At 40.7% G+C, this 23,243-nt stretch overlaps 1 protein-coding gene across 3 annotated transcripts in view; it reads left to right on the top strand.

Annotated features, from left to right (window-relative positions):
- The window catches only part of pde4d (phosphodiesterase 4D, cAMP-specific), a 203,893-nt gene that overhangs the window by 90,911 nt on the left and 89,739 nt on the right, over positions 1 to 23,243 (top strand). Inside the window, exon 1 of one of the 3 annotated variants that reach the window (XM_085294716.1) lies at positions 9,494 to 10,514. The exons of the other annotated variants lie outside the window; for them this stretch is intronic. Coding sequence (XP_085150842.1) covers positions 10,252 to 10,514 — 263 coding nt within the window. The 5' untranslated portion in view covers positions 9,494 to 10,251. Of the gene's footprint in view, positions 1 to 9,493; positions 10,515 to 23,243 lie in introns of those variants that run through there. 3 annotated transcript variants of the gene reach the window in all.

Raw genomic sequence — 23,243 nt, 5'->3', positions numbered from 1 at the left:
TTACACGCAGAGTTTGGAAGCAGCAAAACAATCTAGTTCTATCACAGCCATCCTGTTGGATTCGGATTCTTATCTTTCTGTATTCCCCAGCATGTCTGTGTTTGCTTTCAGACCATGAGGCAAGAGCGTGTGACCTTCTACTATCAGTGGGGTTGAGGGAATTAGACCACAGTCCCTGCCAGGGTCACCATGACAGCTTTTCTGACCATGAAATATTCTCACTGTGCATGAGACACCAGCTGCACAAAACAGCAGGAAAACGGGCGGAAGATCATGGAAACTATTCTCCAAATTAAGTATTGCTCTAGTGTGTCCCAAAGAATTTCTTTTATCCATATTCATATCCGCTCGTGAACACTGTGTTTTGTTGCCTTCAGTATTTTTTCTCTCTCGTGAGGGAACAGTGAGTTATTTGGCTCTTTCTCAAGATACGCTGATAATTCCAACCGAATCTATAGTTTGCGTTCCTTTGCTTTTTCTGGGAAAAAGCACTTCATAAGGTATGATAGCAAGCCTCTCCAGTGGACCGTGATGTATGCTGCAGTCGGGGGGAGAAACGCTGAGAAAACTGTACAAAACATGAGAACTATCATATCTTTTTTGCTCTACAGTGTCCTTAGCAAGAGAGGCATTGATAATTCATACTTAATATACAGTTCATGTCTCACTTTCTTTTCCATAAGAGTGGACTGGCTCCATTTTGCATTCACTAGACTTACTGTTTTCACCGCAGGCTGTGAGTCATCTAAAGTGAGAGCTCTTTAAATGTTAAAACTATAAAGAAAAATGTCACTGCCCATAAAGTAGAAAATTGTAGCGCTTCGTAGTCGTGCTGAAAAAGACAGTTGGTATAACAGATCTTCAGGAAATTACAGCTCTGAGCACCCCTGCATGGCCTCAGTTGGGCAACACACAGTGGAAAGTCTGACATATATGGAGCTGTGTTTCTGTCTAGGACACACAAAGATGCCTCTGAATGGTTTATATGAACTGCCGTGTGTGGTCTTGCTTTATGTCTTCATGTTTCTGAGAAAATGCTGCCATCTATTGGTCCAATAAGCAAAATGAACAAAAAGAACTCAGTGGTTCGCATCAGATTCTCCATCAGCCACTACTCTATTTTCATAATGTGCTTATATGTATATGGTACTACACGAAAGAGCATGGTGACCAGAAATACAGATGGAAGTGTAAAAACCAGGAGTCGTTTTCACAGAGATTTTTTCTGAGCTTTTGCATCTGTGTCATCTGCAACTGCCTTCAAAATAGTCTGTTTTTATAGAAAACAAAGAATCTCTATCACTTTCTGTGCAGCAAACAATGCATTTTTATGTATAGACATCATATGCCACCCAATATTGCAGCATTAAAGAAAAATTTATAAAAATTCAAATTTTAAATAAATGTTTCATTTAATATTAGATTTACAAGAATGCATGGATATTTGATCCCACAGCAGGGTGGTATAGCTGATGCTAAAATGCAGACATTTACAGGGCTATGACTTTATTATGTGTCTTGGCGGGAAACAAGATTAGAGCAAATTGTAAAATTTGTTTCTATTGCGTCATATTTCTCTCTGCTGTGCCTTTTTAAAAACATATGATGTGATGGAGGTAATTTCCGTATATTAGTGATATATACAGTCGGTGTGTGTTCTAGACTAGTCCTGGCTCACACAATAAAAGGAGATATCCACTTGGGGGAGACAGAGCTGCATTAAGGTTTTGGCTGTATTGTGCCATTAATATTGCAGCTGGTAGTTGCTACGTGGAATTGCTCAGAAATTCTTGGTGAAATCAGTCTTGGTCAGGTCATCTTGTTTGCTTTTAAACTGCCTGGTGCACCAGCTCCTTGTATTTCATCTGTGCTTCCTTCCCATTCATATGTCTGCTACAGTAATCCGAGTTATAACTATGATAAAAGGTTAATTTAATAAGCCTAAGTCACCTTTGACATTCTCATAACGTATTAAGAATAGAGCTGGGCGATATGAGATTTTTTCATATCACGATATGTTTTTTTCATTTCAGGCGATAACGATATCTATCACGATATAAGCCAAATAACTATATTTGTAAGATTTAAATGTGCCGTTGCTCACAAGTAAAATGTGAAATAATCAGCAGCTTGTTTTTATTTAAATATTTATTTCCCATAATAAGTTCAACAGGGTAGATGTACTTAAGGAACATGAGACTTTTTCAGATAAATAAAGGCAAATATTGCAAACTACACAAAAGGCAGCCGCTAAAGCGTTTAAGTTTCAAAATAGAACAAACGAAACAGACTAAATTGTCAATTCCACTTAGAAACAAAATATTAATTCTAAAAATAAATCTTAGTTTGTTTTACAGAAGAACAGACAAAACTGACTAACTTTTGTCAATATCAAATAAACTGAGAACTAAAAGGAAATTCTCAATCTCTCCTTGTTGTATAGCTTAGCTTTTCAAACAGTTTTAACAGTTACTTTAGTCTGACAAAAGCCGAATGACGAATTAGCGCTTCCAGTCAGAGACTGAGGCTACGTCCACACGTACACGGGTATTTTTGAAAACGGAGATTTTCCGTTTCCGTTTTAAAAAATAATCCCGTCCACACATAAAAGCAGAAATGAAGGAAAACGCTGCTATGAACATGCCAAAGCAGCAGGTGGCGCTAGATTCCTAACCGTGCAGAAATGTTGGCCAATCAGAAGTCTAGAAGCCTCGGTGGGAAAAAGTAAACAAAGCTGGGGCATAGAAGCAGAACCGAGTCGTATGTGTGGAGGGACAGTAACTGTGTGTATATGTAAGCATTTAAACACTGCAGAGAGTAGAATTAACAGTAACAGTATTGTAGAAATTCATTTCACCGAAACAATAACGTGGCGCACAGTGTGACGCATGCACCAGTTTATTGTATTTCCAGACTTGCTTTCGGCACAATTTACAGTGCACGCTACTCTGTTTTTTGTCAGACTTGAAATAGCCGAAATACCTTCACACTACGGAACTTCTATGGCTCTTCCGTTCGACAATCTCTCCGGCGTTGGAACCATCATCTGTTTTCTCTTCGGTCACGCTCGGTTGATTTTTCTAGTCGGCACACTCATTTCCTCCATTACGCGCTGGCTCCATTACCCGCTGGCTGCTTCTCAAACAAACACACATGCGGCTTGGCACTTGTGCTGTACGTAACAAGTCACGCGACGTGACGCTGCGGCTGTGATTGGTTCGGCTCTGCGCTACTTAATTTGGATTGGCTGATCTTTTTTTTTTTTTTTTTTTTTTTAGAGGACAAGAGCGGCGAGGTCTATCGCGATAGCTTAATTTCTCTATCGAGTAAAAGTTATATCGCGATACATATCGTTATCGTTCTATCGCCCAGCTCTAATTAAGAAATACGGTGCACTGATCTGATTATCTAGTGTCTTGCGGAGGCCCTTTTGCCAGTACTAGGCCAGACTCCAGGCTGCAGTCTGGGAGGTGACAGCATGCTGTGTGCTGCCAAAAGAAACACACGCAATCTGTCAAGATTACCCCCGCTTTTTTTTTTTTTCAAGGAGTAGAGACACAAAGATTTGATTTATTAGTTTGTTTTGCAAAGAATAGAAATGGAAAATTAAAATGTTGACAAAACTAAATCATAGTTAAAATATGTATGAATGTGAATGCATACAAAGCTACACTCTGTAATATCTGGTTTCCTTCGAGGTGTGGTGAACTCTATTTTCTGCTCTGCTATCTTGGATATCAATCATTTGTTTAATATAAGGCTAATATATAATGCACAAGCCTTCAGATCTTGTCATTACTTGATGTAGTAAATAAATCTATGATTCTACTTATCCACTTAGCCGTTGCCATGCCTTTCTTTATCGCTTTTTTGTTGCTTTAATGAAGGTGGTCGCTTGTGCTTTATGCTGAGGTGTCATATGTGTGCACCACAGTGATGTGTTGTAGTGTTTGCAGCAACTGAGACTGTTTTTTGTGCGTGATGCACTTGAGTTTTGTCTTGTAGATTGGCTTCCATTTTCTTGCTTTTGTTCCTCCAGCCTTTGGTTCTTGAAAAATCTACTTGTCCCTCTCCAGCCATGTTGCCCCTGGTAACCAGGGGGAAACGCACACTGACGTCACGCGTGGCAAGGGGAAGTAATCGCTGAAAAAAGAAATGTTTTACAAAGCGTAGAAGATGAGGCGTAAGAAAGGTAGCACGAGAAGAGAAACAATGGAACAATGACAGCAATTACTGTATGTGAGTCCGTCAGAGGAAAACAAATAAAACATGTTTTCACGGAGTGGCATTCATCCCTTTTGACTGACTGTTGTAAGGTGATAATGAATTGCGAGCCGTCAACCGAAGGCCAACAGCTCTCCACTGTCATCGTGGCTGGAAGTGTCTTACTGACTGCATCAGCTTGCCTGTAGTAGAGGTTGCTCTGTGATGGTGTTGAAAGGCCAAATGCCCCAACCATTACAGCTTCCAAAATGTCACATTTTTAGCAACTAAAGGTTTTTGAAATTAATTTAAAAAAGATTTTAAAAGCCATTATTCCAAGTATGCATAGATGATGACATTTATGATGATATTTAACACACAGCCAGGTTGGAGGCACTGCTAATGAGGAAACTCTCCCTGCTGTGGTTTCATTTTCCTTTTTTCCTCATGTGTGAGAAGTTCACTGCTGAACCATCAGTCAGAAGGATGTATTGACCATGACTTAGTTTTGCCTCTGTCTAATTTTTGCATTGCTGTCTTAAATGTATGTTACTTCTGTAAATATGTGTGAAATATTATTCAAATCTGCAAAAATGAAATGGGTAGTCCATATTATACACATTATTAAAACATGCATCCTCTTAATTAGATTTTAAAGAAAATCTGCTTTCCCTGATCTTTTTTTGCTGTAGTTGATGCAACATTGTAACTAACTTAAAAAAAATTATTGAATGCATTCTCTGATCTTTTGGCAGCCAGTGCGCTGCTTTTGTTCATAGGGAAAGCTGATTTTAGACAGATGGATCCAAAGTGCCTGTAGTGGTCACTGGGTTGTATTTGCATGTTTGCAAGTGTTATGGTTAGAATTTATTGGAATTAGAGCCAGACTGATATATTGGCTGTCTAATGTTATCGGTCCTTGTTGGCTATATAGCAATATATGAGCATCAGCATTTACAACAGGCAATAAATGAGAATTTAACAAAGTAAAGAAAGTACAGGATAAACAGAGATAGTGTCAGGCAGAGTGTTAACAAATAATCCAAAGCTTGCTATGACAATAAAAAGTTTATTTTTAAACCGACAGGTCATGTTGTCTTAGTAAAGATTCATAAACCTGCACATAACAAAATTTCAGGAAATCAGCTTTTTTCGTGTGCTTGAAAGAAAAAATATGGGTCCATATGTCAGATTTTTAAATTGCTCAATATCTGTATCGGTACTGGTCTCAAAAATCCTATATTTGTTGGTTCTAATAGTAATATCAAGTTTTTTTTTAGCTTCTATATCTATACATTTTGCAGTCTGTTTTTCTTCTGACTATAGAAAGGCTTACATTTGGTAGCAAGCACTTCTACTTGACAAAACAGTAATCTGTGGCATAAAAGTGATAATTAGAAGGAACCATAAACGCGATAGATGTGCAAAAGATAATATCCAAAAATTTGATATCCCAAATGATGAAAACATTTAGTGGGTTTTATAGTCAGTCTTCTATATAGTAGCCTATAGTCGTCTTTTGATAGTCCTTTTTGTCTGGTGGGAAAAGAACAACATCCAAACAGCTTGAGTTTGTTAGTTTTGTATTTCCTGATTTGAAATCTTCCTCTGGGTACCATTACACACTCACGTAATAAATATCAGCTGAGCAATCAAATTTTTTTATTCCCACAGACAAAAAGAAGTAATAATAAAATGTTCTCTTCTGTTTCCTCACAGGATTTGATTCTATTTGTGGTGGTAGAGTTAAAGTGCACGCACCCATACGTGGAAATGTGCGCGCGCATGTGTGTGAAAGGAGGTTCTCCCACGCCGATTATTAAATAAAGTTATAAATACTGTGCCAATAAATAACAATAACTACAGTGACAACGTGGAACTAAATACCAGAGCAATGACCATCTTCCCTTTTCACTCAGTCCACTGTCCAGGGCACAGGCGAGACGTTCAGGGAACCACTGCTTTTTTCTGTTACTGTACTCTGAGGTATCATAATATATAAAAAGGAACTTTTGCTTTAGATTGTCACACTTGGTGGGACTGGATATAAAACTGGATAGATCTTAAAGTAAAGTTTAGCAGGACTTCAAAATATGTACTAAAGTTATTGTACAAAATAACGTCAGCTGATTCTGTGATGGTCAGGTGGGAACTTTTCTGATTTTATACACAGAATGATTCAGCTGGTGGCGCTAGTCTTCTTGCTTTGCCCTGCAGCAAGATAAGCTTGGTGTTGCTGCAGTTTCAGGTTAGATTGGCCCTCCAGCTCACAGAGGAGCTTGAGAAAGGCAAGAACTACTGACACAAATGCTGTTCGTAACAGCAGCACGAGTTAGTCCAACCAGTGGACCAAAGATTCCCTATAGAGAGACAGGTAAATAATGGCCAGGACTCTCACAACAGCAACCTGGAGAGCCTGCTAGTAAGGAAATATTGGTTGGAAAGTGCTGGGGAGTTAGCTTCACTGCAGAATGTTATGTTCCAGAAAAGGCTGGCTTATCATTCAGAAAGCGTAGTTACAGTTATGATTGCAGGAAGTCAAACGTTTCTATTTCAGTTTATAATCTTGTCTGAAAAAATGTTGACATTAGCTAAAACCTCTCTGGGAGATGTCAAATAGGTAGCCTGTGGTAGTGTTTTTGCTTTTTTCTGTGGTGTTAGGAGACATTTCAGATGGTTTCTGCCTGGTGGTATTTGACTGTGTTTTTAATTTGTTTTTAAAAAATGTAAGTACACTGTGTCTGTAGAACACAACTGGGCATTCCTCCAACGTGGTTGACTGGAATCATTTGTATATCCTTGCTCCTAGTCTTTGAGGAGCACCCACTCTTTTTGAAATACTAAAGCTAGTGTTGCTAGAGTGTTTGTGAGTGCATGCTGGGTTCCAATTGTGCTTTTAATACTATGCTTGCAACGTTTGATATTTTGAATGTATTTATATAATAATACATACAGCATAAATTGAGCACTACTACATAGTAGTATAGTATTCTGATCAAAAATTCAAAGTTGTTGGTTATTCAGAATAATCATTATACATATTTGGAACACAGCTACATGTTCACATTGTCACTGTGAACAATTATGCTATCCATACCTCTACAGCGTCACTGTTGTGTAGGAATCTGTAGCCAGAGGTGCTGTGTGTGTCTTTATTCTTTAAGTTACTGTATATATGGAATGCCTTCATGGAGGTCACATAATAGTTACAGGTAGGTCCATGAGTATTTGTATAATAGCGGAATATTTGTGATTTTGTCTCTGAACACCAGCATTTTCAATCATACATTTAGGATCTGATTGTTGTAGTATTGCATTACCTGTTTAGGACTTAAAGCCATTTTCTTCTATTTTCAGAGGTTTGAAAGTAGTTGGCCAAGATAACATAATTTGGTTTTGGTACTTGGATGAAAATGCTGGAGATCTAGAATCTGTGAATGTCACCAAGTGCTGTGTTTCCTCCTTGCAGAAGCTCTGCCAGGCTTTTGCTGCAGTTGCCTTCAGATCCTTGAGAAGCTTTTTCTCATTTCTATCAGCCATGCATGCCTGTAGAATAACATGGTCTTGACCATGTTTGACAGATGATGTGACCTGCTTTGGATCAGCTGAGCTGTTCCTTTCCATCTCTATACTTTTCTCCTCCAATCATTCTGCTACAAATGAGTCTTTCTGTCATCTGTCCAAAGATGTTTTTTTTTTACTCCAGAACTAATCTGGCCTTCTTGTTCCTGAATGTAACTCGAGGTTTGAACACTGTTGTAAAGTCACTGTATTTTCATTCATGAAGCTTTGTGTTGTTTGTAGACTTTGACAATGATACACATGTTACTGAGATGGTTAGATGTTATTAAGGTGTAATTCTTAATCATGGAAATAATTCTGTCATCATGCACTTTGTCTTCTGTGAGCTACCCAGGGCATTCCTTCTTTTTAAGAATGTACAGATTGTTTATTAGGTTACTCCTAAAGTTTTTGCTATCTAAAATTGCTTTTTCAGCACATTTCACTTGCATCAACATCTCTCTGGCCCTCAAACTGAAAGTTAAGTGAAAAGCTATAAAATGGCAGTTTAACAACTTAAAAAACATTGGACTAACAACAGAACAGGTCTCACCTGTACTGCTTTTAAATTCTCCATTTACTTTGGAACTGCTGAAAATGGGGGACTATGTATAAAAATGGCTGAAATTCCCAAACAGTCAATATAATACTTTTGCCAAACCTTTTGAATTAAAGCAAAAAGTCACTTAAATCAGTTCTGTCACACTGCACTTCAATCACATGTTGACTGCTTATTTTAAAATCCACCGTGGTGAGGTAAAATTACAAAATTGTCCTTGTTCAAAGAAAGACTTGTGCAACTAACTCTGAGTATGCCATACAAGTATAGGCTATCAACATGTAACAGCAAAAACCAAACTTATAATGTTTTTTAATTGTATATCTTTCTATTTGTATTAGGGTGATTTGAAAATCTTAAGAAGAAACATTGAAGTCATAGCACACATGTTGCTGTAGATTTGTTGCTGGGCTAGTTAAAGCTAAAGTATATTTAAGTACTGTGGGTCGCTTGGAAGAAGCTGGACATGTAAGCATAGGAGAATGAAACAGTTGACATAAGGTTTAAATGAGAATGGCTAGAAGCTTGTTGGAGGCAGTTACTAATCACTAGGCGGAGGAGGATAAAGGCTAGGTGGCTACCTATTAAATTCAGCAGACAATACTGACAAAAGTAAAACTGAGTCTGTCCTGATTGAAAGAAATCACAGCTAGTGGCAGAAGATGTTTAGCTGGTTGCAACCCTCTCCTAGCTTGTTGGGTTTTTTTTTGGTTTTTTTCCCTCGGGTGTGCAAATGTTAGTAAAATGGAAATGCAAATTTGTGCACATGTGCACACACAGCTGTACTCATGGAATTGTTTGCTTTTAGAGGGGATGTCCCCTGAAGCTCAGTCTGGATTGAGGGTTACTCAGTAGCAAAAGTGTGACTTAAGTGCGGTCTGCTGCATCGGGAAATGTACCCTTGCAGAGTTGCGTGTGCCTCGACTCGAGCGCAAGCATGCAAACAGCACCATTACCTCAACCTCTCTGCCTCTCTCTCTCTCTCTCTTTCTCTCTGCCTCTCTCCCTCTCTCTCTCTCTCTCTCTCTCTCCCCCTCCATACCTCTCTGTTTTCTCTTCTCTATTGTGTACACACTCCCCATCTCTCCCTCTCGCTCTCTCTCAAACAGTCACACATACTCGCGCTCTGCTCAGCTCTGAAGGATCAGTAGCTTATAAACTGGCTGCACTCAGCAGTCACTCTATGTAGGAAGAGGAAGAAAGGATAAATTGCTGTGACTGGATGGAACAGAATTCCTTTCTGGATTGAGTCATACTGGGCTGGGGCTTTTTAGTGAAGTGAACCACCACAGGTTCACCGTTGGCTTTAGCCAGACAGAACCGGGCTGTTCTGTGCTCAAACCGACTGAATTATTTCAGAATTATTTCAACTCTGGCTGGCTTGGTTTCACTGGACTGTGTTGAGTTTGCCTGCAGGCCTGGGGGATAAAGGGCTGGAATGGAATTCCCCCCCTTTTTTTTTTTACCTCCAAGATTTTGCATCACGCTCTCCCTCTCTCCTGCTTTCGTGCTGCGCTCATCTTCTCCTTTGCACTTTCACAGCAGATATTCAGTGTTGCAGAGCAGACAAAGGCAGCAGCTCTCAGTCCTGTTCTTGTGCTTGCTCCTTTAAAGACAAAAAAGGAGTGGGGGATTTTTCTTCTATTTCCCCTCGCTTTTGCACAGAGGGAGCTGCTATCGTGACAAATTACCTGCAGAGCTTCTTGTAGTTTGTTATCCACAGGATTTTTGGATGTCATTTCTTTTTTTCCGCCTGCTTTTTTTTCTTTTCTTTTTTCTCTCTGCACATTACTAAACTCTGACTGTGACAAAGGAGCGGCACATATTTTACCTGTGTTTATTGCATTACATCTGATTTATCTTGGCTACCTTTACTATTCATTCATTTGGCTGGTAGTGGTGCTTTTTGTGGTGAAGCCGGGGTAGGCATGGCCCAGCAGGCAGGCATGGGGGTGACCCACCAGGACACCCTGGCAGTGCCCCCCATGCCGAAACACTCCGGCCTGAACGAAGACCTGGTGAAGATCCTGCGTGAGAACCTGCTGCAGCCAGAGAGGCCGCGAGGACACCGGCGATCGCCCTCCTCCATCTCCCCCCGCCTTTCTCCGCGCAACTCGCCGCGACTGCTTCGCCGCATGTTGCTCAACAACAACATCCACAAACAGAGGCGCTTCACTGTTGCACATACATGGTGAGGGCTAAACAGACAGGTGTTCAGTGTGCTGGCGGCTGTAGATGTGGAGCTGATAAATGGGAAGCTGATAAAGGGAATGTGTCTTGTTTGTTTTTTTTATCAGACAACATGTGGTCTAAACCACACCCGTGGCAAACTTTCAAGGTCGCAACTGTGTTTGTTGAGCGCTGTGTGCGCGGTGGGAGGCGGTAGTGTGAAAAGCCATTTGTGTAATTAAACTTTGTTCGCGGTTTGACTTCAGCGCTTTTCCTCTTGCAGAAATGCCAGGTATGTGTGTGAGCGAATCCCCCTGTTAGCTTTTCTTCATGTCTAAACCCTTTTCCCACCTCTAGATAATGAGATCTTCTCTGCCTTTTCCTCACGGTAGTGCTTGTCCCCCTTACTTCTCTCATTCTCCAGTGTCCCTCTGCACTATGCAGCCCCCCCATCTGCCTTCCTGCGCTGTTGCTGCTTTTATCTCTCTGCGATGTATAGTCATGCAATATGTCACGAGATAAACCCCAAAGCTGCCTGTCTTGTTAGGTAATTCAAGGCAGGAGAAGCCATCCATCTCTATGTTTATTCCCTCCTGCTGTGGGTTTCTCTGCACACCTGCCTGCCTCCCTGCAGTTTTTGACTATTAATTAGTCTCTTCCTGGCTGTCTATCAGCCTCTGTTGCATTTACCTCATCCCTTCCTTTCAAGTCGTTTCCAGTCTCCAGCCTCTCTCTCCCATTGCGCCTTTTCGCCTCCTCCCCACTCTCATTGTTTCTCCCCCTTAATCAATTTCACCCCCTCCGCTACACCCCATCCCCTCCTCCTCCGCCTCACCCTCCCCATTTTTTGCGACTCATCTCTCTTTCTCTTCCCTCTCCATTTTTCTTCCATCTTTCTCCTGCCTCTTTCCTTCTTTCTTTTTCAGAATGTCTTCTGTCCCACTTCCTCTACTCTCAATCTCTTCAGTGATTTGTCTCCCTTCTGGCATTTGGATCTGGCTCATGATCAAAAACTCATATTCTCATAAAGAAAATCATATATCAGGATTTCTTTACTCCCCGATCTGTTATTTATTTCACCCTTTGATTCTACGTCAAGGTGTGTTTTATCCAGTCATCTGCCTTTCACTCTCCTTTATATTCTTTTGATTTTTATCATCATTTTTTTCTTTTTCACTATTAATTTATAAATCTGCCATTATTGGTCATTTGTCTTGTGCCCTCTCTTCTTTTTCTTTGCTCTTTGTAGCCGATGGCACAAATACCTGATAAAAGATGTACAGTATCTCATGGCTTCTTGCTATTTTAGTGCAGCCTCCTGCGTGTTTGTACCATTTTAATTTTGTGAATTAATTATCCATGTGCAGATTCATACACTTTCTGCGTGTGTACATGCAAATGTGGGTGTCTGTATGTGATTATTAATTAAGCTTATGTAACATTCGACACCATCTCTCCCGAGTGCCACTCTAAAAAGGAAGCTATTTCTCGCTCTTCCATATTAAGAAGCAGAAATGTGTTTATTCTTGGATTGGGATTTTTCTTTTTTTCCTCATTTTTTTCTAAATGACGCTCAGTCTTGTAGGGCACATCGGCTTGGTTTCCTAGAATGGTATATATCTTTAACAGGTGAAAATACGAGAGGTGCAAAAAGAAAGGAAGTGACACTGGTGGCGTGATGAGTCATTTATTATAGATGAGAAAATAGCAGTGATGTTTAAAAAAAAACCATCGTGACGAGTTAGCTGTTCTATTTTTGGTGACTGTCGCTCAACTGATTTTCTTACTTTGCTTAAGATGTATATGGAAAAAGTCTATCAGGAATTACTACACTCTTATTGTTAAGGAAGATGAATTGTGAGAGTATTTTTTATTGTTATTGGAACATCCCATAAAAAGACCAGTATTGTCTGCAAAGCCACACCCTGATGGGAATAATGTCCCCTGCAACCCAATAAATATTGAATACCCATAAAATAACCACAAGCCTGAGAGATGGTCATGCAACATCCACAAATAGATATACTCTCCTGAGACTGATAAAAGAAACACAGAAGTTCTTCAGCTTAAACTGCACAAAGAAAATGTGGATTATGACACAGAGGAGTAGAATCAGGTTGTGGCTTAAGCATTTCGTCCTTCTTGTTTTTGCTTATTCAGTTCAGGATAGCAGTGGGGCCTAACCTATCCCATCATAGGGCGAGAGGTGAGGTACTCCCTGGGCAGATTGCCAGTCTAACACATAGAGACAAACAAGCATTGATGCTCACAATGTAGAATCACGAGTTAGCCAAACATGCATGTGTTTGAACTCTGGGAGGAGGTCAGAAAACCTTGTGGGAACCCATGCAAGCACAGGGAGAATATGCAAACTCTGCACAGACAGCCCACAGCTGGGTGGTGGATTTGAACTCAGGACATTTTGCTGTAAGACACCACAACTCTGTTTTTATATGTTCGTGTCTTTTAATAAAACACTTTTAAAATTCATAATGGATGTTTGAAGAAGCTCTGCAATGGATTGGCCATTGCTGAGGCTCTCTGCCTTTGACAGTTGGGTTACCTGCAACCTGAGTAGGGTAATTAGGATGGATAGTTGGATGAATGAATGTTTAATTAGTTTCTTTCTTTCCCCCGATCCTGGTGAAGAAAACATCTCTGTCCTTGAAATGGAGAGACCAAATATGTTTGCTTCAGGGTGACTGTGTGGATCTGTGAAATGTGTATTTGGTTAGATACTGGTATTTGGATCATGACATTTGGGGTGAGAGAAGAACAAGAGCATGAAAGAAGAATGGCCACTTAATAACTAACTTGTTGGTCATGTACCTGTGTTGTGTCTTGACATTTGAAAAAAGGCAGCAGACAGAATATCAGACAGAGATAAAGAGAGTGTGGGAGGAAAGCAGAAGAATGGCTGTTTGTGTGTGCATGTGCGAGCCAGGGAACGGGAGAGAAACAATTTGTTTCTAAGAGGGAGACACCATAAAATGGCTGTGAGCGGTCCGGAGGTTGACAACTGCAGTGTAATTTACTCCAATCACCTCCTCATTGTTTTACAGCTGCAGGGAATCACAGACCACTGTGGTGTAAATCTGGTGACATACACAGTCCTCGGTGGCGCCACTCCACACTTCATTAACAAGACAATCCTCCTCCACGGGCCGATTGGTATGATGTACAGCGTCGCTGTTCTTAGGGACTCGACATTGTGAAAACCATTCACAAATTGTTTTACAGTCACTGTGAGAACACTTTAGAGAATGTATCCCAAATGCTGATTGGCTTCTTTGTTCTGAGTGAATTTGATTGGCGTAATTATTTGCAAAGACATAAAAAAGGTATTATGGGGGATTTTATGGAATTTAATGGTTTACAGAGTTCCTCGAAAAAAGGGTTTGGCCTCATTTAATGGCGACACTTTTAAAGTCCCAGTTCTTGGGAAGATACAGCGATGATATAATAGAATTTTGAAAGAAGTAAATATTTGAGCTGGATTTCATTTAGCTGAGAGGATTTTAAGTAGAGTGCGGTAGTTCTTATTTAATTGTTGCCGGCATTATCGTAACCTAAGCTGCAGGAGTACCTCCAACAGCAGCAGATGCATTAGTGTGGCTTTCTTTATGGAATTAGGTAGTATCTACAAAATGGGGTGTGCTGACAACAGACTTAAGACTCAGATTGGCACTGTGCCCTGCAATAAAGGGATGTATTACTTTGAGAGCCACCAGAGTCAGTTGGGGGGGGGGGTGATTGGTTTAACCGGAGAGCAGTTGCCAAATTAAATGTATGTGGGGGTTTTTTGTGTTGTTTTTTGTTGCATATGGACACATTGATCACCAAGAGGCTTCTCTACCATTTTGGTTGTGCGATACAGCGTGACCGGAGGTTAATCGCTTTCAAGAGTCACGTCCCATGTCCTGACACTGCGCTTGCAGACCCCCGCAATGGCTATGGTTGAAATGTGCCCGTGCTCTCTCTGAGGTGCTCGTCAATATCCCTTCTCAGCTCTTCTGCTGAAGAGTGCACAAAAAGGGAGCGTCGAACGGTGTGCTCTCACCTTCGAGTGACAGACACACTCACGACTCTTTTTTGCATTCTCTCCACCAGAATATCTCTGATGATATCCTGTTTTCAACTTTCCTCCTCACTGACCCTGAGGTATTTTTAATGCTGTTGCACAACACCGTCTGATGCTGCATTGCAACAGTGTAAGTGTCTCTTTATGTAAGAGGAGAGTGGGGTTTCAGCGAGGGGAGAACAGGTGGCTTTAGCTGGTGGTGCTGATGCCGGGGCTTCTTCCCCCTGCTGAGTGGTCCGACTGCAGGGGTTTAGGTGGGGATAGCGGTTGGACCGTTGAGGAGAGATGGATGTTGAATTGATGGATGCGTGATTGATGTGTGGATAAATGCGGTAAGGGTGGTATGGAGGGAGGGAGGCAAGGTAGAAGAGAGGAAGAGCGTGGGAGTAGAGGACCTGAAGCTAAACACAGTGGTGCTAATCTAGGCAGAGCATGACTGTCTTCACTTCACTTCTCACTTGGTTATATCATCTCTCTTTGTCTGTCTGTCTTGCTTTCTCTCCCTCACTATATATTATTTATTTATTTATGTATTTTTTCATTTTTATCTTAACGCGGCTGACAAACTTCCTACAGTAATTGTTGGTCAAGGTTTCCCATTTTTGTTCACAACTTATCCGTACAGCTTAACAGCCTTATGACTCATAGCTGGCCATGGTTGGAGTCTAACAAAACATGCATTTCTTTTTTAAAGAATTAGTTTGACAGTAGCTCCAGCTAGTCAGTGCTTCAGGCGTGAAACCTTCAATTTTTTGTTTTGTGTCGATAAAACAACACCGTGTATAATGTGTTATGTAAGACGAGCTTGGTAGGCAGATATGCTGAGGCGCAGTATCCAGCTAATGGCAGTAGTTTTATATTTACTATACAGACACGAGAGATGCATCGCTCCTGTGAGCCAGCTCTGCCAGAAAATGGATACGTGAAAGCATATTTCTCAAAGCGAACAGGTTAATTTAGCAAAGTTTTCAAACAAGAGGCTTGTCATGCTTGATTTGTTGTGGATATTAATGCTAAAATCATCTGCTTACTATCTGCAATAACACCAAAGCAAACTGCAGATAATGTGACATCCTCTGAGTTTTCCTTGTCTGGCATGATAATATCCAATTCATACTTCACACATTCCTAACAAATTTTGTTTTAAAGATGTAGCTTCTACCTTCGATTCGTTTTTTAGCTCGCAGCTTTCATCCTGCTGTGCAGTAAGACGGATTCTACAGGTTTTATCAGCCCAAACACCGCTCCCCTCCCAGGAGAATAGAGCGCCTGTGATTTGCATACATATGAGCATTTGAGCCATGCTGCTGTGGCTGCTCTGCTAACAGTCTTGGCTGCACGACACATCGGCACAGTTCAGGCTTTTCCTTTCATGACCAGTCAGATTTAGAACAATCAATAGCATGTACACGACTTCGCATGGATTCACTCAAACGTACACAAATAGATATGTGCATGCTTATTCTGTGTCATTCTCTCACTGTCAGAGATTAGACAGGACCCCGGTTATATGACTCAGCTTTGACTTTGTATTCTGAGGTAGTGGCCGAGTCAGTGTTGGCTGAGATGAATAAGAAAGCTAAGATTATATAACTGTGTGACAGAGAGAGACTGTGAAAGAGGCAACGATAAGTACGGCACAGAGTGATGATTGTTTATGTTTTATACACTGTATTTTAGAACTTACCAGAAATAATATTTTACTAATGAAATGCCCTCTAGAACAGCAGTAATCTCATCATCCCATTTCCTGTACAGTTTTAGAACATAACTGCATTGTTTGAGAAATTATTAATACGTCAGTGGCTCATTGCCTCAGTATAAATAGAATTGGTCACTCTGTGCTATCAGCTGACCTGGAGTAACTGCAGAGTGGCCATTCATTAAACAGATTACAGGAAGGCTTTTCGGCAAAGTGACCTTTGCCTATAACCACCTACCTGACTTGCTGCTGAACACGTAATACAAATGTTCTTAAATTTTTTTATTTTGTATTGGGAATCACTGCTTTATGAAATGCCAAATTAGTATTCAAAGACATCTTTTGAGGCTACAGAATAAATTCTAGTCAGGTAATCCGAGCCGGACTGCCTGATCTTGGGTCAGGTACAGGTTGAACTGTGCAATTTAGTTTTATGATCAACATGAATACTTGCCGAGAGGATGTGATAAAGTAGAAAGTGATACACTGAGAGAATTGCAGTAATAATAATTAGTTTAGTCTGGACTTTTTTCGGCCCCACGTGTGGTGAATGCAGCCAATGCAGGTTAGGGTATGAATGACCAAAGGAAACCCAGGATGTGAAACTAACGTCAATAAAGGGCTTTTTTGAAGGGAAAGTAAGCAAAAGGAATTTGCTGATGCTATCGTGCTGACCATTATTTCACAGAAACTGAAATTGAATTCTTGTTTTGTAGTTGATGATTTATTGTGGGCAGCAAACTGTTTTCAGCTTCTGAAATGGGGCGTGTCAGTGAAAGGTTTGAGAGCCACCATAGCGTAACGCTAATTATTTACTTAAGGCCGAAGTTGATGGCTCAGTCATACAAGAGTGAAAATAGGTTGGCAACCTCCTTACAACAAAACGAGTTGTTGCCTGTGGGTTACATTTAATTTTTTTTCTCATTTTATAACTGATTGGAAGTTGTTGCAGTGACAAATCGGTCACCCAACCTCAGTCTCTGGGTGACCTCCTTCAATTGCAAGATGATTGCATAGATCGCTTTGTGGGAAGCAACCTGTCTCCAAACAATCCAAGTCAGTCCAAGTCCAAGTCAGACTGACTGCAGTCTTGCCGGCACATTCCAATTAGTCACAGTTAGTCTTCACCAGTGAGTGCAATTTGTCTGCAGAGCGTTGTTTTACAGTAGGAGACTTGACATAACTGGTTATATTTCCATATAATAGCAAGGTTGTTGAGCGCCTATATTTTTTCAGTTAGATTATTGTCTTGCAGCATCTGCATCATTATCTGTGGTGGAACTTCTGTTCCAAATCTGTGATCTGGACTTTGAAGTGACTAATGTGAATTTCTGTTTAATGTGATTTTCTTTCATTTTGCTGATTTTCTGCAATTAGTCAAAAAAAGAAAGAAAAAAGAAAAGTGGCGTGCTTAACTTCAAACAATAAAATAATCAAAATGCCAAATTGTTAATATTGACTTTGAAACTCGAATTTCAAAATGACATTATATGTTATATAATGTATTCAATATTTCATGGCAATAATAAAAAAGCGCACGTGTTGCCTCAACATTTCTGATGCATGTATGAGCGCAACCTGCAATAAAGCACCAACTGGACCGAATTCATGATGCTCAAAGGTGGCAACAATCACATTAACAGAAGTAGACTGTGAAAGTATTTTAAAAGTAAAAATGTTAAATTCTCTTTCCTCTGTAAGTTTTGCTAATTTTAGCTGTTTCAGTAATCACTGTACTGTCACAAACAGATTGGATGTAACCGCCCCATTCACTTAGAAACAGACTGACTCTTATTGCTGTTTAGCACGTGAAGCACCAATGCTGCTTAGAAGATAGCAACTGATTGAGAATGGTTGCAGGGCTGGTCCTCATTTAAAGACAGTGAGATCACAAGTTCATTGTCCCCAGTCGCAGTCACAAACCACCTCTTGCCCTTTTTTAAATATTGAAATAAGTGGATACGTCTATATTTGTCCACCTGAGCTTGTCCAAGCTTCTGTGAGTTCCCGTTGCCCTCGGTCCCCTTCCTTCACTTTCCACGTTTTTTCACATCAAGCCAGAATTCAGTGCCAGCATTAATAAGGTTCACATCTATTACATGCAAAATTTCTATATGGCTATAGAAATATGGCTCTGAAAACCAAAAGAGATTGACACTGCTTCAGATTCTGCTTGCTGATGTGTATTTTCAGCCCTTAAAAGTCATGACGCCAGGCTAAACATTGTAATTTCCCTGAAGCACAGTTAGCCGCAGGTCTACAGTGATCCGTAATGAAGGGGGGGGTTATGTGCATATTGATAATTATTTGAATCCAACAGGTCCAGACACATGAAGGTGTTTTAGCAGCTGTTACTGCACTACCAGATTTAATTAAACGATGACCAGAATTAATCTGCATTGAAGAGGCCACAGCTGCGGGGGCTTCATCAAAGGCCTTTTGATATGTTGATGTGTTTTTGATTCAACCAAATTACTGAAAGATTCTGCCTGTGCTTGGTCCGACATGTCAGCCATTCATATGCTTTTGTTTTCATCTTGTTTTGTGCAGTACGCATCTATCTACCTCTAGATTGATCGGCGTATCCACGTCAGAGTCTACATGTTGGACATTGCCGTTCTCACCCACTGCCCCTTTAGCGCCTTCCCACTTGTTTTCTTTAGGGTTTTTTTTTGCCGCACCTTCATTATCTTTTCGAGCCGTGTTATATTTCGGTTGATTTCACCATCTGAACTTCGACTTGAATGCTAAGGGAGAATTCAGCCGCTGATGAGGGGGCTGTACTGATAACTGCAGCTGCACCAGGGCCTCACCAGAATAGCCTGAGGACTGAGAGCCTTGAGAAGAGGAGTGGCGATGTAAGGGGAAGCTGTTAATCGCTTTGAGTATCTTTGTAACAGATTGCAGATGGCCGTGCACTCTTTTAGGCGTATCTGATGCAGCTACTGTGTAGTTTGAGAGGTGCTGGCTAAATTTCCATCTCTTTCACAGCTCCATTCCCACCACAGTCGAAACATTCCTAAATGTAACAAGAGGGGAGGAAAAAAAAGAGAGAGAAGATTTTCAAAACTCAAAGAGACACTTCAATGTGGCCTAAAGCTTCCTTTATCATTTTTCTTTGAGAGAGCCTTATTAGCTTGAGGTGAGATCCATTAATGATCCATGGATGTGGTAAATCCATTGGTCATGTGTGATTATAGTTGGCAGGCTCAGCTCATTAAACAATAATTGAAAGTAGCACCCTCTCCATTCATAATGCCCATTTTCTCGACTTAGAAACCATTAGTTTAAGGTCTTCTTTTTGTTCAGGTCAACTCACCTCTTCAAAAGAATATTGAACCTGCACACTAGTTGTATGATAGATAGAAAAGTTCTCTAATATTTGGATTTGAGAGGCAGAAAAGTTTGTCCATGTTATATTTGGAAAACATGTCAAGATGGTTGAAACAGTCAGGTTTTGGTTTATCAGCATATTATTAAGACGCAGATCTTTTGGGGATTGCATATGACCTAAAAATCAAATATGTGGAGCTTTGAAAACCAGTTGTGAATAAGGCGGCAGCTGAAAGTAGCTCTAGATATTGTAACATCTGCAAAAAAAAGCTGCTTTGGTTTGACACTGTGAGCTGCGCGTACACTGGACGCTCGTTGCACATCACTTTGAAACCGATGGCTGGTTGCTTACACATATCCTGGGCACCGGTTGCTAGGTGACCCTCTAATGTACTTACTTTAATGCCAATCAACAGTGTTGTTCACTCTCGCTGGTAGATGCTTCAGTGGCTCGCCTGAAGTTTATCTCATATCCCAACCACTTCGCAGTTGCCAAATATCATTCACTTTCTGTGGTCTCACGAATCACTTCTGGTATTTATGAAGAGGGCTGCTGAACGAAAACGATTGCACAGACATCTGGTAAAACATTGGGGGTATAAATATAAATGGGGGGAAAAAGTTGTGCAAATTCTTTACCTTTTTTCTACATTTTTTTTTCTACAATGTGCTCTTCCACTCTTCATTTTCCTTAGGTTGGCACTCACATAATAGTCATCTTGTCTGTATCAGACTTTTAAGACCTGGTTTGATATTTAAAAAATGCAGACATGAGCTCACGGTGTTGTACAGCTTCTGTTACCTGATCAGTTATCTCCAGTCTGATCCTGTTGAATTCAATCCATTTCACTTCGCTCCAGTCTTCAGTGGTCTTATATATTGACAGGGAAAACTGGCATTTCTAGGTTGATCCCTAATCCTGTTGGTGAAACACCTTTGTGACCCGGTCATTTTCTTTCACCTTTTCCTTTTTATCTACCCAAATGGGGTCTTGGTCCACCTCTAGCAGTTCTAATGAGGTGCGTGTCCAATTAAGATGCAGCTGCCTCCTGTGTTGTGAGAGCCATTCTGTTATTGATGTCATCCCTTGATCATTTTTCACAGCTGCTTCCAATATCCTGCTCTTTATGAGAGCCTGTTTTCATCTTTTATGTGCTAGCATTTGTGTGCATATGTGTGCAAATATAGACTGTGCAAATACATCTGGTGGCTTTGTGTTTGTGCAATATGTATACGTGCATATTCAAATTTCTGTGTGCGCGTCTTCCTCCGTGCATCCTTTTTAAAACATTTTCTTGTGTGTGTGTGTGTGTGTGTGTGTGTGTGTGTGTGTGTGTGTGTATGTGTGTACTTGTCGGTGTTGGTTCCTATCCTGATTACCAGTCTTACGCTGCCTGTCTGACCACTAGGGTTGTCTCCTTTGATTGCATTGATTTAGTGCCCGCTGCATGCTGTAATGAAAGATGAAAAATGAACAGCATGCTCTGACTATGAGGTAATTGGCCTGCACCTTGCTTCTCATCGCTCTCATGAGACTGAGGGTGAGGATGTTAGGAGACATTAGTGTGCGAGGGAATCATGCGAGTGCTGCTTTGTGCGAGCATCTCTGTCTTTTGCTTTTTGGGGGCGGGGGTAATAGGAAACATTTAAGGCTTGTGATCTTCATGCTTCTGTGGGATTTTAGTGGCAAGAGCATGAAAATTGGACGTGTGTTCTGACAGCCCGTGTTCTCTCAACCCAATGTTGCTCATGCATTGCTAACACTATAGCACACAGTTGGCTGTCTATTAAGCACACGTGGCTAAACAGGGTACCGTCTTATGCAGCTTTCTTGCAATAAATTGCACTTTCATGAACAGAAATTTTTTGCAGGGCTGTACTATATTTCAGTTGAATTTCAATTGGTTTTAGTTCTCCACCCAATTATGTGGTGAAGGCTGGATGCAGTAGGTGGGATTCACTACAGGACTGTTTTATTGGACTGCATTAGTTTTAGCTAGTTCTACATAATGGGTGTTTGTGTGTGTGTTTTGTGGAAAGCAGCACCATAAAAAAGAAGCTGATATTTGCATTGCAGAGCCACTTTGCTGTGTGGGCCAGATGCTTGACTGGCAGGATTGTCTGTGAGTGAGCAGATGGTTTGGAAGAATAAGTCTCGTCAGAAAGTGGATGGCGGCCATGCGATGATCACTCTCACAGCAGACACTAGCTTTCGCATCCAGATTTCTGTCTTTGATTTGGTTTGGAAACAAAACGCTTTGGTTAAGGTCAGGTAAATCTAACTGGTCTGAATGTGAGTCACTGACCTTTTCTTTCAAAACAGAACAAAATAATTTCATCGCTTTTATCAGTGCACATTTGGTAAATGGACTGGTTGTTATATAGTGCTTTTTCACTATTTAAGCACTCTGTACAACATGCCTCATTCAAACACTTTTTTTTCTACACTTAAAAGTTTGTTTTTTTTATCTGGCATTCACATACAGTCATGCTCTAATGAACGCATCTTGCTTGAGGACACTTTGGCATACAGACTACAACAGTCAGGAATCAAACCACCAACCTTCCAATTAGCAGATGACTAGCTCTACTTCCTGAGCTGAAGTCACCCCTAAGACAAGACTCACCCATAGTTTACTACAAAGTACTTCAGCAGAAAAAAAATGTGTTATGTGTGATTGTCTCACTAAGGTCTCAGCCACACAGGCCTAGGAACTGGTTCATGGCCCCGGGAATCCTCTGATTGCTAAGGAAAGATGTTTATTCACTGACCGATTGGTGAGAATTGCTGTTGCTGGGTGAAATCTGTGACAAAGAGGGTGCTGCATCACAAACCTTCTTGTTTTTGTCTTCAAAAACTCACAAACTAACCAGCTAAATGAGTTGAAGCGGTTTGATGTAAAAGTTTTGCTGTTGAAACCAACATATTTTTAAAGACGCAACTTTTACTTTGAAAGGGATCAGTCACCGTTCCTGGTTTGCATATCCTTCTTTAAATTATCAAAGAGGCTAGGTGGTGAGAATTTGCAGTCAAATTGGTGTCTAGCATTTTGCAGATACCCACTAAAGCAACTGGAAAGAGGATTTTCAGTCAGCACTGCATACCTCTTTGTGACCAATAGTAAACAACCGCTCACCAAATGGTCAGGTATTACACACCTTTCCCTAGCGACCAGTGGTTGCCATGGGCTCACCTTCCAGTCACTAGCCCTGCGTGACTGGGGCTTGAGTAATTTCACAGGGACTGCCGGGAAACCTCCAGCAGCCACTTGAATTTGGCTGGGGAATACATATGTCTAATCGCTTAGTAAATAATATATTTGCAATCTAGTAAAGCTAACAATATTTCATCATTGCAGTAAAAGAAAATGAATGCTGCGTGCTATCCAGTAAATGTTGAGATTTGTGAATACATTGTAGACCCAGCTCCGTGCATTGTGTCCAGCTACATTAACTAGCCTTTGTGCTGGGTTTTAGGGAGTGCCTGACTAATGGCCTGGAGGGAAAAGATTAGTTCAGGGTGCTTAGAACTGATCTCAGCCCTCCAATAGCTTCAAATGGATGCTCATTGCAACTGTCAAACCACAGGAGAGTGAAAAAATGGTGTATAGCATATGTAAGATATAAGCTTACAT

Source organism: Mchenga conophoros, linkage group LG12, assembly GCF_057382185.1.
Source record: "Mchenga conophoros isolate Kocher_MC1m ecotype Shallow Benthic linkage group LG12, M_conophoros_male_GT1.1, whole genome shotgun sequence".
NCBI classification, from domain to species: domain Eukaryota; kingdom Metazoa; phylum Chordata; class Actinopteri; order Cichliformes; family Cichlidae; genus Mchenga; species Mchenga conophoros.
Note: the sequence above shows the minus strand (reverse complement) of the source record. Positions and strands in the feature narration are given on the sequence as shown.